The sequence below is a fragment of the Pseudopodoces humilis genome, chromosome 4 (genome assembly GCF_049639895.1).
Source record: "Pseudopodoces humilis isolate 2021_Gansu_Grassland_sample_001 chromosome 4, ASM4963989v1, whole genome shotgun sequence".
Taxonomy (NCBI): domain Eukaryota; kingdom Metazoa; phylum Chordata; class Aves; order Passeriformes; family Paridae; genus Pseudopodoces; species Pseudopodoces humilis.
Genome location: NC_142203.1, coordinates 53,648,707 through 53,665,618, shown reverse-complemented (window position 1 = coordinate 53,665,618; position 16,912 = coordinate 53,648,707). Strand labels below are relative to the sequence as shown.

Here is a 16,912-nt window from a genome sequence, read left to right as displayed (position 1 = left end):
ATACAGGGATGTGGAAGCAATCAGGCTTCTCTCCATTGGTGTCTGCTGATGGTCATTAAAAGAAATGCTGTAACTTCCAGTAAGGAAATCCCTAAATCATTGTCAGACAGTAGACAGGAAGCTGTGCTATCACTGCCTGCTTAGACTTAGGTGCTGCTCTTGTCAGAAGCAGATACTGATAAAGTGACCTTCAGTTTCACCCACCACAGCCTCTTGACATTGTCATGTCTCACGCTCTCTCAAATGTTTATGTTTCCTTTGCAATAAACACTGATGTTTTAGCCACCTACCTGTATTTCTTCACCAGTTAACCACGAAGTTTTTGGTACAACTCCTTTGGGGGCAACACAGGTACCTTCCTCAGTTTCCACATTGTAATAGTAATCATACATGGCTTTCATTACAAGTTTAATCCATGGACTTTCACTAGAACCTAAAAGCAGTTCATACCATTAGTACACAATTGTCTTCTGTTTCACTGATAAATTACAGTTCTCCCTACTCATTTCCCCTCCCTGTGCTTGCTGTGAAGCCCTTTGACATGCAAAATCTCTATGTATCTTGTGCCTTTTTGTAGGAAGGATTTTCAAAATACCCTGCTAGGTGGATGAGGGTCATTCCTCTAGAACAAAATGGTGATAAGGTTAGTGAAACTGCTACAGGGTTGATACAGATCCACTGCTAGCCTCTCCAAACCCCAATGTGCCAAGTTAGTGTTCCCGAAACAGTGTGCCCTCCATCTTACATCATCACTCATAAGTGAAACAGACTGTGTTTATAAAAAATATTTTTCTTGTCTTCTGCCCAAGTTGTGGACTTACTGACTCTTACCTCACACACGACATTTCCTATATCCACATCATTTTCTTATTTATTGCTTTGGTAAACCAGTCTGCATCCTGACAGGCAGGAAAAACCTCATTTCCTCATGGACAAAAGGCCCCAAGATAAAACTAGTAGGGCATTCAAAATACTCATGTTGCAAAGTGAAGCATTCCCATCTACTCTAAGAATGGGTACTACACTGACAGTAATTTTTTTTGTAACCATTAGCTAACTTTGGCTGCTGTTATCTACAACCAACTTTTGCAGCCCCTAACATGACAAAACATGCCATCATCTGCTAAGAACAGATTCTAGCCCCAGCTTCCGCTGGTAACTGCTGTCCTGGCAATGCACAGGGACCATAACTGGGCTGCGAACACTGTCAGATACTGGCTTGATCTTTGCCAGCAATCCGTGAGACTGATGTGTGCATCTCTGCATCTGCTAATATGAAAAAAATTTGCCAGCAGTAATATGGTTTTCTGAGAGAATGGACTATTCTATTGACAGTCACAGAGAAGCTGCCCTAAATTCACTCAGAGGAGGGTTTGAGATTCTAGAAAGTCTCAGCTAGACTTTAGATATCACTAGACTTCTCAGTATGCACTGTGGTCTGCATTATGTGCACAACAGTACAATATCATGTAAAAATGCACTTGGAAAAGTATAACATTTGTCAAAAGATTTTAAAGCAGCAGCTGTGTCCTTCAATTTACAGCAATTTTAGGTAAACTTCCTGCTCTAGCTTTCTGGTTGCCTCAGGGATCTGGACATATGAAACTGTCCTGTTTAGGAAGTTTTTTACCTTCCGTAGTTTTCTTGTTCTTGGCTTCAGAGAGGTTCCTGAAATAGGCTTCAGCACATTCTGGAATGACTCTTAGTCCAAACCTTGACTGTAGTATCGTGAGGATTGGCTGTGAATCACCTTTCTCCAAGCTCTTGTTAATCATTGATATTCCAACAGCCACTAGGGTAAAATAATAACATAGAAAAAATAGGTGTCTTATACTCTACTTACCCATAACTCTAGCCTCCAGAAACTTTGAAAATGGACTTCTAATGTCGGCACACACAGACAACATGGCATACACAGCAATTCAGTGCTTTACCCGTTTTCAGCCTCCTTCATGGGTGCAAGGAGAAGTATTTTGGAGAACAGCAAGCGTGTTAGGTCGAAAGTGTGCTCCACCCAGGCTGGGATGCAGCCACAGCACAGTGAGATCAGTCTGAGGGCATTGCTGCTCCCCATCAAGTGACATACCAGGTGGCAGTAGGGCAGGGGCTGAGAATGGCAAGTACCTACACACTCAGGCTGCCCTAACAGACCATCTGCTGATCACTTGGGAGCCCTCTAGAGGTACACAAAGTCATTTGGTTACAAGCTGTAAACATTAACATTCATTTCTACTGTACAAAATAGGAATTAAAACTGATTGCCTTGAGTAAATTCTTGAAGCAACCCCTTCTTGAACTCACCTCCTCAGGAACCTGTTTAAAGATAATTAATGCCCTTGAATTTGCCAGAGATGCAGCTTTTGCTTTCAGGACATATAAAAGCACCCTGAGAGGTGATGCTGTGAAGCATATGCAGACTTTGATGTTATATGGCATTACCCATGCTCTAATTCAGGACTTCCTAGTGCAGATCCCACCATCTCCAAGGGAACAGATGCATACATGTGTAAGCACGTGACACTTCAAAAGTACCTTACCCACTAGATATTTAGGCTGCTTTAGAAATGGCAGCCCTGGTCTTTAAAGGTGTTCCTTCGCATCTAAATTCAAGATCCATGCACAGAGAAACAGGTGAATAGATCTAAAACGTTCACAATATATCCTAGCTTGAGAGAATCTGGCTACCTTTGCACCCCACAGCTGCACTTCATGCTGCAGCACCAAACACTTTCCCTGATCTTATACTGACCTATACCACATCAGTATAAAGGAAGTCCCTGCACACACACTGAATACACAAGAGCTGACCCAAAATGCATTCAGTACCAGAAGCTCATGTACAGGAGTTACTCCATGAGACTGAGCAAGCAGGAAAGGATTTCAGTGATAGAAACAGTTTTTCTTTGCTAGTTTGACTAAGGTGGGTAGCTCTGGCTAGGCAGTAACAGATCAACCAAAAATACATTGTCAGCCAGCTGAGAAAGAAGGCGGACACACAGTAACATACCAACACCATCTGGATTTCTATCTGATAGCATCCTGCTAATTTTCTGTGCTTTGAAACAGACTTCTGCCCAGCACAAGTGTACTGGAGATGTCTTTCTGCCATTGCTGGTGCACTGTGATATCCAGGCATCTGGCCTCAGCAGCAAGGAAGCAGAAAAACACTGGCAAGCCACACATTACAGCTGGCTGCTGCTGGCCCAGACTCATACACAGCCCCATGTGCCACATCAACTCTGTTCAGCAGTATTTGAATGCTTTCCTTCCTCCTTTTCATCAAGTAGTTAAGGGTGCTGGAAGACATTTTTACAAAGATGAAAGAAAACACAGCTCAAGCTAAGATTTGTTTATGTAGGTCCGCTGTCATCTGGCTTTCCCTCATCTTTTAATTAATTATGCCTGTATTTTTGAAGGAAAATATAAGAAAAGTGTTTCTCAGGGGAAAAAAACTCAGCAGAAATTATTCCATTCATTTTAAGTGCTAGCAATTAATACTGTGGCTGCTGCTCTAGAGAAAGGCCATTGGGACCCTGGAAAAATCGTGAGATAACTGGGGATTAGCTGTTCCCAAGTGCCAGAAAACTGTCAGCTCCAGTCTGCTTCTCCAGTGTTGATCCAGTACCAGATCAACACTGCAAAGGGCTCTTTTCCACACCCGTCCTCCCTTTTAAACAGCTGTGATATACAAAGCCACAGCTGTCTGGTGTGATAAGCTTGAATTCTCAAACAAGGCCAAAGATCAGCTTTTTCCTATAACTTGGACTCTCTCAGGATGCACAGACTTCCTGCTTTGACAGACTCTTCCTGTGCAAGGCTGAAGTCAGTGTTCAAATCTACTCCTGAAGGCTATACAGCTGATACTTGGCTGATCTCTTTTCGTCCTCCACTTAGATGAAGAGTACAATGGTTGAACTTATTCAAGAAGTGAAGCAAGGCAATGCAAAACACACAGCAAGCACCACAATGAATTAGGAAGTGCACCAGCACTTACTGAACACTTCTTCCTAAATAAAGGTACAATATACAGAGTCCTTTACTGACAGTGAAGACTGTAAAAGCCTTTCAAAATTTTAATACTGTACCATATTTATACAAGACATAAAAGTTGGTTTGAAGTGATCAAGACTGTTTCAGTACTGCTGCCAATACCTTCTCTTATTTTACTGCTTGTTTTATTGCCATTACTGCAGCAATCTCAAAACCAATCTTTTAACTGATGAATACATCTTTGACTACCTTGAAAAAGTTTTGGAGTTGTTTGCCTTTCAAAAAATAGTGCTTGTGTGATAGATCAAATAAAAGTTCCTTTCCAAGTTGTGACCAAGGTGAACCTTAAGTTTAGACTATGTGAACACAACATGCAAACTTCCTGAGACAGGATGGCTCCTAAAACCTATTGGTTATAGGAAGTATCAGGTTCTTCACCATGGGGAAATGTTAAATCTCAGGTTTTAATTGCAAAACTTCAGAGCTCTTTAAGAGTATGCTGCACTGACAGCTTCCTTTCAACCCACAGGGCAGAGTACACAAGATCAGTATTTTTTTCCTTAAAGTGAAATGTTAAAACAGTTCCACTGACATCCTTGATTGTGAAAAGCTGTTCATTTACTACCAAAACAGATTATAAGAAAAGATCTTAATACAACAGCTAAGTAGTGGATGCACCAGCGGTTTACCATTAGCAACATCGTATAGTATTGCTGTATTAATTATGCTGTCCTAGTTTCTGCAGGCTGCTTATAATACATATTCTTAATGGTTTTACACCAGTGAACACAAATGAGGGTGTTTTCAAGTTGCTCTTTATGTTTAATTCAAACCCATTTATAAGCTATGCATTTCCTTCCCTTCTCTGTGCTCATGTTTCCTCATGGCTCTGGGTAGCATTCACGGGAAACAGGTTTTTCCACAGAAAAGGGTATCAGCACTCCTCAGTACAAAAGCTTGGTTGAGACAATGTGCATGTATCTGACCCTATATTTCAGAAGACAGGAGCCCAGTGCTTCCCATGGATGTGACCTACAAAAATACCTCCTTCCTCAGCTATCTTCAGTGTATCTGTCTTGTTACATGAGGACAATATTAGTTGTTTAGATCAATTCTAAAGTAGTAGTAACACAAAACGCAATGTTCCTGTAGCAGGGACAGCTATTTGTAATGCCAGCTGTGTTCTCTCCCACCCATAAGTTCCCAAGCAGTACCTCCTCCTGCGGTGCCTGGGGGCTCACAGTGGCCGCAGTGCGCAGGGATGAGCACAGTGCTGCAGGAATGCACCGACTTCAGCACTTGCATTCACAGGCTGCTAAGGTGCAACAGAAGGTGACACTGACTCACCCAAAGCCAAGTGAAGCAGAAGGCTGGCCAATACCCAGTGCTTTGTCTGAGCTGGAACAGGCAGGCACATCACTGTGCTCTCCAGTGTGCCCCGTAAACCCAGAGGGGCTTGCTTCTACATTACTTGCCAAAATTTATTATGTATTATGAATATTTTTTCTAAAATTATTATAATCAGCCAAAGCTTTGACAAAAAGTGTTGAGTGCATTCAGTACACAGAACTCTGACAGATTAAGAGTCACCATTTTTCCTACAGATTTCCTCTTCCTTACAAATTGGAAGAGCATATACTTTTAAAAGAGACCTAGCATTCCTTTTACTCTGCTTTAAAAGCTAATATGATTTACTTTTGTAATTGTTAATCATTTTTCCTGATTTTCATTTGTCAGCACTCCATAAAAGACAATATAAAGAAATATGAACAAGTAAAGTTGCAAACATAAAAATTTGCTCTTAAAATATGCATAAAGATTTTAGTCTTATACATAGCAATACAAGCTCCTGAACAGCACATCCTTTCTCATTCATGTATTTCAGGAGCTACATGAAGATACACTGACATTTTAAAGGATTGGTCATGACCAAATCCACTGAATTACTAGCCACACCTTAATGATCACCACTTTAGATAGAACTAACACCACTCCTGTAGTTTTAAGTCATCTCAGTTTTAGTATGACAAAGAACACACATTCATTTATTTTCATGTATTTAAAGGGCTTCCACCTTCCCTGAAGTGGAAAATGTAAATTACTAATTTCAGTTTCCCAAGACCAAGAAAAAACAAGAGCAATGTAGATTCAGGTTAATGCTTACACATTGCTGCTTCTTTTAAGTTGTTATTGCTGTCATTGATTCCTCTTTGTATTTCATCCAGCCACAGAAGTGCTGATTCATCTTGAGATTCCTGGAAATAAGACAGTAAAAAGCCTTGAAAAAACTGAATAGTGAGTGTTGTCTCAGTATTCTGATACAGCTCCAATATACAATATACTTTGCTTTGCAAAGCCCTTGAACACTAAGCAGGATTCGTTGAAAATCATCAATGAAACACATTCATATTCTATTTACTGACTTGAAAAAGATCCTGTTCAGATACAAAGCTCTGAAAGTTTTGATGTTTAGAAGAACAGGAGAATTTGCTGATCCTGCTGGCATAGGATTCATTTTACTAAAGATCAATAAAAATTGAAACACTTTTATTTCCATGATATGTAGGCAAAATAGTCTGAGTCACAAAATCACACATTATCAGGCAGCACTGTGATAGCAGGACAGAGCAGCAGAAGACTGCAGGAAGTTGGCTTTCTTTCAAAATCTCTTATTTGGATAGGATCAAGACAGCTGAGGTTTAGTAGTGATGACTTAGCCTATGCCAACATTTCTGTAATTAAGCAGCAGGATAGGTACCACTCTTTCAGGCCTAAAGTGCGTGACATTAAACCCAAGTTAAAATAAAAGGTGTAACAGAGTGGGCTCCACATCCCCACTAACCAGCCCTACTGCCCAGGTTCACTGGCGATACCAGCACTTCAGCAGATAAAACAGGGTTAAAGTAATATTTAAAATCTAATCCAGCAGGTGGGTGGGAAATTCATGCTAAAGAGGAAATGGGAGAGCCAGGCCTATACCAGACTAATGATGAGAGAAGCTGGAATGTATCAACTGAGAGAGATCTAGGATGATATACACACAAATATTTCAGGGGAAAAAAGACATCTAGAAACACATTCAAACTAAAACAGTGTGGACAAAGAAGCAGCTTTGCAATGAGTATCCCTGGTTAAGCACTGAACTCAGGCTGATCTAATCTAATCTAAATCTAAGATCTAATAAATCTGATATCCATAGAGGCTACAAAGAGAAAACAGGGTGAAAAACCCTATCAGCTTGCATTATATATGTAAACAAGGTAGCAGAATACATAAATAACATGAATGGTGTCAGACAATCACAGGACAGTGGACACATACTGCTTATTTTTCCACCAAGTGAGAGTTAGAGCTAGCACTTGAGGGAATGTTTAATAAATTCCCAGATTGCCACTGAATTTTGAGAAAAACATTGAGAAACTGAAAAAAATTCTTCATGTGATATCCAGCTTTTACACATTAAATACAAGAACAGACACAAATACTGCTCTGGAGCCATGCACAGTTTATGCTGAGCCTCGCAACAACCCTGGAAGTCAGACCAAGACTTGGGCTAATTTTGCTTGCTGAAACAAGCTGTTGTAATTTGGCATTGAAGGAAAAAAGAAAAAAAAGTGGGAAAAAAAAAAAGCCAGGCAGAGAAAAAGGAAGGAATCAACAAAAGAGCAAATGAAAATAGGGGAAAGGTTTTAGAGACTGCAGTCTGTGGAGCGGTGGAAACTGTCTGAGGGGAGACAGTAGGTGGACTGAAGGAGTCAGACAGCTAACAGTGGATAGGAAGGCAAAAGGCAGAGCAGAATGCAATTTTCCTAAGGCATGTTTGTATGTGCAGCTTCGTTCCATCTTCAACTTTTGCTAAACTGAGATCATCACACTATTCTGCAAGCCCGGCTTTTCCCTGGAGAAAGGCACAGAGTTGAGCCACATGACATTTTGGTCTCTGAATGAGAACCTTGAGGATTTACTAAACACACCCCTTGATTTTTCCAGAAAACACATTTTTACTCCAAGTACCTGTATGTACAAATTTCAGCAGAACCCTGTATATCATCTACAGGCTTGTGGCAAATTAGGAGTTAAATTGCTGCTGTAAAGCAATTTTATCTCTGTGTTGGGCTGAGGCTGAAACTGAGTCATGTGTGCATACTTGGATACGTCACACCCTCTTGCTGTAGTAGACAAAGAACAAATTAGGTCCTTACCATAAACCTCACGCTTACAGGATGCTTTTGGAGGACAGATCAATCATTCTTTAGTCCCTTACAGAGGGGAACCCATCCCCCCCCCACCCCCCAAACGCCTCTTGAGATGAACTAGCGCTGCACCATCGTTCAGCGGGCTGGATTTCCCACACTACAATGAAGATATTGTTTTTCACTGGACTGCTCTCTCTTACCTCCAGTTTTTGCACTACTGGTGAGTCTTCCTTTCTGTATCTATTCCATAATTCAATAACATCGACTTTTTGATAACACTGTTGCTCTACCAACTGTGAACTTGAAATGAGTTGTACATGCCAATTACAGCAAACTGCTCCAGGATGTCTCCTTTTAAGCAGATTTTATTCTTTCATTTCAGTAACACCTTACCTCTGCCAGTCATTTTCTATAAAGGATTTTATTTAAGGGAACTTTCTGCACTTACTGAAGACACATTTTTATCTAGTATTTTTGTAACAATATGATAATTTTAAACCTGTAGTGTCTTGTTTTACAACTTAACAGACGGTGTTATTAGAAGGAAGTGCTAAGATTACTATTGTGATAAAAATAACTAAAGGAAATGATCAAATAATAAAAGTGTTTTTTTTCCTTTCTAGAATTAGAACTGTTACCAAACCAAGCTCATTTTGAAAAGCTGGTATACATAAATACATATATAAAAAAACGTACACACACATATATATATAATATTCATACACATATATATGTACTTACACCTATTTCTATCTACCTATATATATCTATACACACACCAACCCATGCAGGTACATGTATGACATTCAATGAGCAGTTAAAACTAGTTTTCTGAAGTAACCAGCAAAAAACTACTAGCAACTATGCAGTCTACTAATCATTATTTTAAATATTCTACAGTAAATCTGCCAGTGAGCATTAATAAAACTGTTTTCCTTATTTTATTCAAACATAGAAAGGTAAAAAAAAAGTTCAAAAATTTTCATCTTTGCTTATGAATTCCAGTTTTGTGGTACGTGCTGTAGGCTTTACAATAAGTACTTTTGCATTAAATGCAAGTAAGAAAGTTTAAGTAACGCAAATACTTTCACAGTTGTTTACTCTGCAAATTCTATTTTACAACACATGGCTTTAAAAAGCATTTTGAACACGTTTGTGCTTCATGTGGAAATGTAGATGTCTCTACAAATTTCTCAAGATTGAGGAACAGGTGTTAACTAAATAGTATTATTGGTTTTTGCCCACATGCTGACAATATTTACACCCTGAAAATTTTCCTGCTGCTTGAAAGTTTTGATTCACTTCACAGTAAATTACACCTAATACCTGCCCAACCATTTGTTTTCGATTCTCAAGGCACTGCCCCTGCTCAGGTATGAGAACCTGAAAAGATCTGGTTTGCTTTAGTCAGAAGCTGAAAAATAACAATTTTGCATGTAAGACCAAAAAAACCAAGGGTAATTTCAATTTTCTAACTGAAAAGTTTCAGTCTGTGTTAGGCCAGATAGTGTTTTTTTGCATCTTTTGCAGTCATGCATTTGATGGCAGTAATGGTGTTTAATCAAGCCTAAACAAAGACTGTTTATATGATGAATGACCAACATTCTACTACTGGGAAAAACCCTCCACTGGTCATAACATTACAGAAGTCTCTGATATTTTTCACCAAAGATTACTGAAAACATGCGAAATGCAGAAAGACCAGCTAACACTACATTAATGATGAATTTTCAAGATTTGGTGTGAAATGATAAATGAAGACTTTTGTTTGTACATTTGAACACCCAAAGCAGAGGAGAATGTCCCCAAATCTTTTAAAGTAATACTGTTTCTCACAAAAAGATGGTTATCTCTGTTCCTGAAGGTGAGTTATATTGTTAATACAGTAGTTTGTCCTTTTTAATAATTTTAACTTTGCTTTATTCCTAAGCTTCAGAATTCTCACTGAATGGCTCTGCAGTTAAAACAGTGTCTCTTATCAAAACTTTTCGTGGAATTTCAGCAAGAGACTATGATTACATCCCCCCTTACGCTATAGAAGGGGAAACAACAACCATCCATATCAGAGAAAACAAATGCACTTCAAAAAAGTCAAATGACTCCACGTTAACAGAAGTGAGCAACGCCACGCTGCAGTACCTGACCAGCTCTCTGAGCACCAAGCTAATACCTGCTGTCTACCTCAGTGCTGTTTTATTGGGCGTACCGTCTAATGCCATCATTTTGTGGATGCTGCTCTTCAGGATCCGCTCCGTGTGCACTGCCGTCCTCTACACAAACTTGGCTGTTTCAGACCTGCTCTTCTGCATCATGCTGCCCTTCAAAATAGCCTACCACATCAACGGGAACAACTGGATATTTGGGGAGACAATGTGTCGAGCGGCCACGGCGGTGTTTTATGGCAACATGTACTGCTCCATTCTGCTGCTCACGTGCATCAGTGTCAGCCGCTACGTGGCCATCGTTCACCCCTTCACCTACAAGAGCCTCCCAAAGCGCGCCTACGCCATCGCAGCCTGTGCTGCCGTGTGGGCCGTCGTCTTCTTGTACATGCTCCCGCTTGCCATCATGCAGCAAAGCTATTACGTGAAGCAGCTGGACATTTATACCTGCCACGACGTGCACAGCGCCTGTGAAACCATATCTTCCTTCCAGTTCTACTACTACGTGTCCTTAGCTGTATTTGGGTTCTTAATACCGCTTGCAACTATCGTCTTCTGCTATGTCTCAATTATACGGACACTCAAGACTCAGGAATGGTTCTGGTACGTCAAAGTCAGTCTTTTGATTCTTACCATCTTTGCTATTTGCTTTGTGCCAAGCAATATTATCCTTATTGTCCATCACATCAACTATTACTATAACAACACAGATGGGTTGTATTCTTTTTATCTAATTGCTTTATGTCTTAGCAGCCTAAATAGTTGTCTTGATCCTTTCCTTTATTTTCTGATGTCAAAAATTAGAAGTCAATCCAATACTTATCTAACAATGGTTAAAATATCCAGGGAAAAATGAATTTATTTATATTACTGGAATTATGATTTTAGATAGTATTAACACAGACAGCAACAAATCTCAGGTGCGACATTTGTACTTCAAGTAAAATGTGTTAGAAAACACAATCTCAGTTAAATTTACTTCCTTCTGCACAAGGAATATCTCCAAAAATACACTTCCTCAGCTCTATAACTTTATTACATGTATTGCAACACCTGTGTACCTAGATTAAGGGAATTTGCTCTGCACCTCCTTTTCCTTCTGAGATCATTTTCTGGCCATGGAGAAGCTGCCAGAATATCAGTCACCACAGCCTCTAAATACCAGAAGAGGAGCCAGCATCCAAACAGCACTTCTAGGGCAATTCACGGCACTTGAAATTAGCTCTCAGCCAACAATCACTGCAGGAACAGTGATGCAAAAACAGGTTTATGGCCTGGTGAAAATGGGAGCAAGTAAAAGCACTTTCTAAATGCCTGGGAGCAGTCAAAAGCAAATAGTTCCCTGGATGTTGGAAATCCAGAGTGCCCATAGGTTTCCAGAACAGTAAATCTACAGCCATGGACACAGAACCTGGCTTTTCCAAGGCTACCTCCTCTCCCATGAGGCTGCTTAACCAGCTCTGCACTGGAGACTTGTTCTTCCACTTCGTCAGTGCCTGTACTCCCCTAACCCACAGGAATCGCTGGGAGCTAACCCTTATCAGTGTGAACCCAGGCACGTATTACTCTTGCTTGGTAAGCATTACAGGGAAACTATTTTGTAGTATTCTCTATTTCCACATCCTCACAGGAAATGCCTAGAGTGTTACAAACACTGCAGCTAGTTACCATTGACTGTTAGTAAAACAATGGGTCAACTTTTACCTTTACAGAAACTCAAAACCCACATATATACTAAGTTCCTAGAAAATAAGCTCAGTAGTTGTCATTTGAATCTGTAACTGCAGCATGTAAGTGGGGATAAAAATGTTTTGTGTTGTTTTGATAACAGTATTGTAAAAAATATTTACTTAAATAAAATAAGTTGCACTGGAAAATACCTCAAGGAAATTTGCAGCCTGGTGAGGCTCCCCTTTTTCTATTTCTTCCGGCTCTTATTTAAAGTTTTTTTCCTGCCATTCCTTCAAAATGCACAAGGACAAATTTTAAAGATAACTCTAAAATAATTCAAATATTACAAAACTATTGAAAATATAAACAAGGTGAACCTGACTAAAACCTCTGTACCTATCACACAAAAAACCCTTCAAGCGAACACAGTAATTTGGTCCATCTGCTTAACTTTCCAGTTAGCCACAATATGCTCCCTTAACACAGGGTTTCTCTCCACTGGGACCTGAATACATTTGGTTTGGAAAGGCTTTCTGAACTGTTAAAAGCTGTGGTTTAAGATTTACAGGACAAAATATGTTCCAGGTTTGCATTTTCAGTTTCAAGCAAGGAACAAATGGGCCAGATATGAGATAAGGACCTGTAATGGGTTCTGGTGGATTAGGGGGCAGACTCCCCCAGATCACCACGGCTATGGGGAATTGACGGCAAGCTGCTTAGAACAAGTGAGTAGGTCTGACACGTATGTTTTTTTCCAGATGTTGGGGCAGGAAGTTTATTGGGAGACCTATCTGATCCTTGTAAATCAAATACTTCCTTTTACCACAGCTCACTCTTAAAACATGCAAAACACAAATTAAGACAGATCTGCTTTATAAACAGGGAAATGTGTATAAACATGGAAAACATACTTCAGAAATTGCACTACCTTTACAATTGTGTATGGATTTTTTTAAAGGAAATGTCAGTCTAAATCATATTTTTATCTAAAGAATGGTCATATCTATGATTGATTACTGTAAAGAGTAAGTATGCATCAGAGTGTTTCTTTCAGGAGCGCTCTGTCTTGCTCTCTTCCGAGACAGGAGCAACACTCCTGTTCACAGAGAAGGTGCTCTAAAGCACTTGTCAAAAGACTGCAAAACCAAAATAACTCAGAAGAGAAAGGCCAGCAGAAGTCTCTAGGAACATCAAAAATCTTAGAATGAGAAGACTTGAAAGATATTGTACAATTTTTTGTTTCAAAATTTGGAAACACTCCTTTGTTTCCTATGAGCGCACTCACACGAGGACAGGAGCAGGCACCAGGTTTGCATCTGGGGAGGCCTGGGGCAGCTGGCAGGAGTGAGCCAGGGTATGGCTGCTGTTAGCAGGCACTTGTGCACTGTAGATCTCTGCCTTGGGGACGTGCTGGCTCGCTGTGCACGCACATGGCACATAGACATGTCCTGGGTCAGCACTGCGCAGCCAGCACCCGCACTGTGCACAAATACTGGCACGGCCCAGCCAGAACAGGTGAAGTCGGGATGCACAAATCCCTCTCCCCAGCACATGTGGTGAGGGAGAAGGCTTTTCAATACTGAGGGCTCTGTGAAACCAGCCCTTACCTGGCAACCATGGTGAGAAATTGACTTGCGCAAGTGCCTTTCTGGAGTTGTGACACCAGATTACACAAATGCATGGTTTCACAGCAGGTACCCCAGGTGAGGTGACACAAATGCTGGAAGATACTTCACAAGCCAAAGTTTGAAAAGTTCGACATTTCAGCTCATCATGTTACCTTAGGGGCACACACTGTGAATTTTAATAATGTTTTCCAGACACTGGACATTTTAAGTGCTGTGCTACTAGTTTTAGCTAATCTTGTGTTCAGCCACATCCTGCAAGCTGCTAGGCTGTTTGTTTATGCTTCCCTGAGCTGTAATGCTGTAATGCTAAACAGGCCACTGCTTTTGGGGAAGCAGATAGCAACATCCTGCTGAGATAGGTTTAAACTTAAGGCACATACAAGACCATCAGCTTGTTATTGCATGATAAAGCTGTAAAATAATTATGTACAAAACTCCACTATAATAAAGCAACATAAGCAAAGGAGACTCCTCAAAATAATTCCCAGAGATTTCTTAAACAACACCAAAATTGTTATTTCCTTCTGGCAAAAACCTCAATTTCCGTCCATATTGTAGCTATCTGCCTGACACAGTCCTGTAACTGTATCCTTACACAAATTCATAACTATGTGAGTATTGCTGCTGCCCATGCTTTGTAATAGCTGCAGCAACCTAGTAGAATGTAAATAAGCGAGATTACAGCAGCAGCAAGACATATGCAGAAAATGCCTTAATTTTGCTACATTGAGAATTAATTCATTTTGCCAGTTGAAATAAGTTATAATGCAAAATTACTTAGTACCAGTTTCTTGTCATTGGTTTATTTACAACCTCACTGGGCAAAGATAATGCAGACATCAGGAGATCAGGACAGAGACACAGAAGCAAGTGAAAAGAATTGGCATTTCACTTTCCACAGAGAAAAAGAGTAGAAATTGTAACCTTGCATTTCTGTGCTTTGGCATGGTGCAGAACATCCTGATAATGCCTTGCATTTACTGGTCTCACATCTTGCAGCTTGGCTGTGGGCAATAGCAGGGCTTCTAGAGTTTTCTCAGGATTTCCTTGGTCAACTGCTTCATTAATGTGTCCAATTGCAATGATTCCTATGAAACAGAAAAGTTATTAAGGATGCACTTATCAAAGGAAGTTTCAACTTTTGTGATACCACATACAAACAAAGCGTTAACATGAAGAAGAGAAAAATCACAAAACAAGAAGCAGAGGCAGCAACAGCAGCTGATTTTTAATTATTTTTGTTCTTACATGCATTTGAAGCTATTGTGCTATACAACTTTCCTTCCTATCAAAGTTATTGATGTATCTGGCGGAAACTCCTCCTAAAAATCAAAATTATCCTTGACAAAAAAGAGAAAACAGATTCTCCTATTTTCTGGGAACAAGCACCTACATAAAGCTTAAGAAAAAGTTGGGTGCCACGTATTTATGTGTTTAACATGTTGGCTCACAGTGCTGAAAGTTTTATTTTCAATTGATTTCAGACCACATTACTTGAAACCCTGCTTTGGACAAATACATATATACTGCACTCCCAGCTACAGCATTACATAGCAACTTAACTTCATTTCTTGTAATTTCGCTGTAAATAACCAATCTGACAATACTGACCAGTGGCACCCAGTATTTCAGTCAGGAAGTAAGGCCCAGTGTGTTTAATAAAACCTTTACTCATTTTCTTCAGACTGGGCCCAACAGTTTCAAATCAATTTCCTCCTGCCCCTAAACAGTACTAAAATGCCCTGCTTGTGGTCACTAAAGCCTCCCTAGGAAGGCATCAGTCAAGGGTTTCACCATCACCTGTGAGGGATGACATTCCCACTCCCAGTGGACCATCCTTCACTAGACCCATCACAGCCCACCTGGTGAGGTCACAGATCCAGGTCATCATAAGGCTTGGGGAAATGAGGAATTTTTCCAAGGTGGTCCAAAAGAGGGACTATGCAGATATGGGACTTGCTTATGGAAGCAGGGGCCTCCCTTCTTCCTCTTCTGTCTGCCCATCTGCCCTCTCTGAACATTCCCAGGCAGAGGTCAGTGTGTCAGTGTCACTGAGAGCAAGAGCAGCTGTTTTGGTACTGAAGACTTTCACTGCTACTGCAAGGTCTGTTCCAACTCCTACTAAGTGCAGAGTTTCAGACAATAAAGTGACTCTGCCAGACAAATAAGCTTCTCACCACCCCAGCTTGCCAGAGGGCACACATGGCAAGCAACCGTGTGAGGATCCATGGCAACCACTGGACTACATTTAGGAAGCAATAATCCAGCCAGCTTTAGAAATTCTGCAGCATAAAAATTCCCTTACCAGTACAAAGCAGCAGCATGCCTGCCTAAGGGCAGTAGAGGAAGGGCACGAGCAGCCTGTGTCTTACACAGGCTCTCAAGGTGTACTGAGACTGTTTCCGAAATGGCAGGGAGACTGAAAGCTGCCTCTCATTTCCTTGCTCCAGCAAGTTTGGCATAACTCGAAAGCCTCAAATTTCTACATGCTTTGGAAGAATTTGATGCTTTAGCTTTTTTGAAGCCCAAATGACCACCTAGCAAATTTAATATAACACCACCCTCTTATGGCAATAGTTACATTCAGCTTAGAAAATAAACTCTAAATCCTTTCACATGACAACACATGGGCATAAGAAGCTACTCGCAGACAGGAAATCAAGTTACCCAAAAGGAGAGCAAGACAGATGTTTGCATTGTCTAACTCCTTTCTGATTCCCTTGTGAAAAAAACAATCACTTGGAACCACTTACACATTAAAACACAATTTTCAATGGAACACTGCTTGTAATTTCTTCCCTTATCTCCCAGTATGCTCTCTGCTTACAACTGCAAAATCCCCGAAGTGAGACCATCCAGGGCTGGAAGATACTGCCAAGCAGGCAGAACCATAGCATTTTTAACACTGCAGAAGGCAGGCACCCTATGATTCAGCTGTCTGAAACAAACAGGAATATCTCAAGGACATTTAAAGATCATCAGGCTTTCAAAAATTTTAAATGCTCTTCTCTTTTCAAGAGCGTCTGAATGAGGCCACTCAGTTCATAGATTTACATACCAAAGAGACCCGACTATGACCTCTGCGGGCAGTGTGGAGGAGGAATTACTTACTTTCATTTTCTTCTTGAATTTGCATATTAACCATGTCAATGCAGTTCTGGATATCATTCCAGCTTAAATAATCTTGGCCTTGAGATGAAGCCTCTGACTTAATAGACAATAGTGTATCAGCATAACTATAAGAAGATATAAAATACATTAAGTG

General features: G+C 40.4%; 2 protein-coding genes across 7 annotated transcripts in view; one reads left to right on the top strand and one right to left on the bottom strand.

Annotated features, from left to right (window-relative positions):
* Positions 1-16,912, bottom strand: part of IQGAP2 (IQ motif containing GTPase activating protein 2) — a 124,810-nt gene that overhangs the window by 23,285 nt on the left and 84,613 nt on the right. For 4 of the 6 annotated variants that reach the window (XM_014261058.2, XM_014261060.2, XM_014261059.2 and 1 more), the window contains 5 exons: positions 16,759-16,883; positions 14,572-14,735; positions 6,155-6,245; positions 1,631-1,792; positions 291-433 (listed from right to left, as the gene is read on the bottom strand). In XM_014261058.2, coding sequence (XP_014116533.1) covers positions 291-433; positions 1,631-1,792; positions 6,155-6,245; positions 14,572-14,735; positions 16,759-16,883 — 685 coding nt within the window. The remainder of the gene's footprint in view (positions 1-290; positions 434-1,630; positions 1,793-6,154; positions 6,246-14,571; positions 14,736-16,758; positions 16,884-16,912) is intronic. The other 2 variants (XM_014261061.2, XM_005532508.3) reach the window with 1 other exon arrangement.
* On the top strand, positions 8,247-12,210 carry F2RL2 (coagulation factor II thrombin receptor like 2). The gene is made up of 2 exons (XM_014261062.2): positions 8,247-8,406; positions 10,117-12,210. Exons 1-2 carry the CDS (start codon positions 8,349-8,351, stop codon positions 11,202-11,204), a joined length of 1,146 nt encoding a protein of 381 aa, XP_014116537.1. The 5' UTR covers positions 8,247-8,348; the 3' UTR covers positions 11,205-12,210.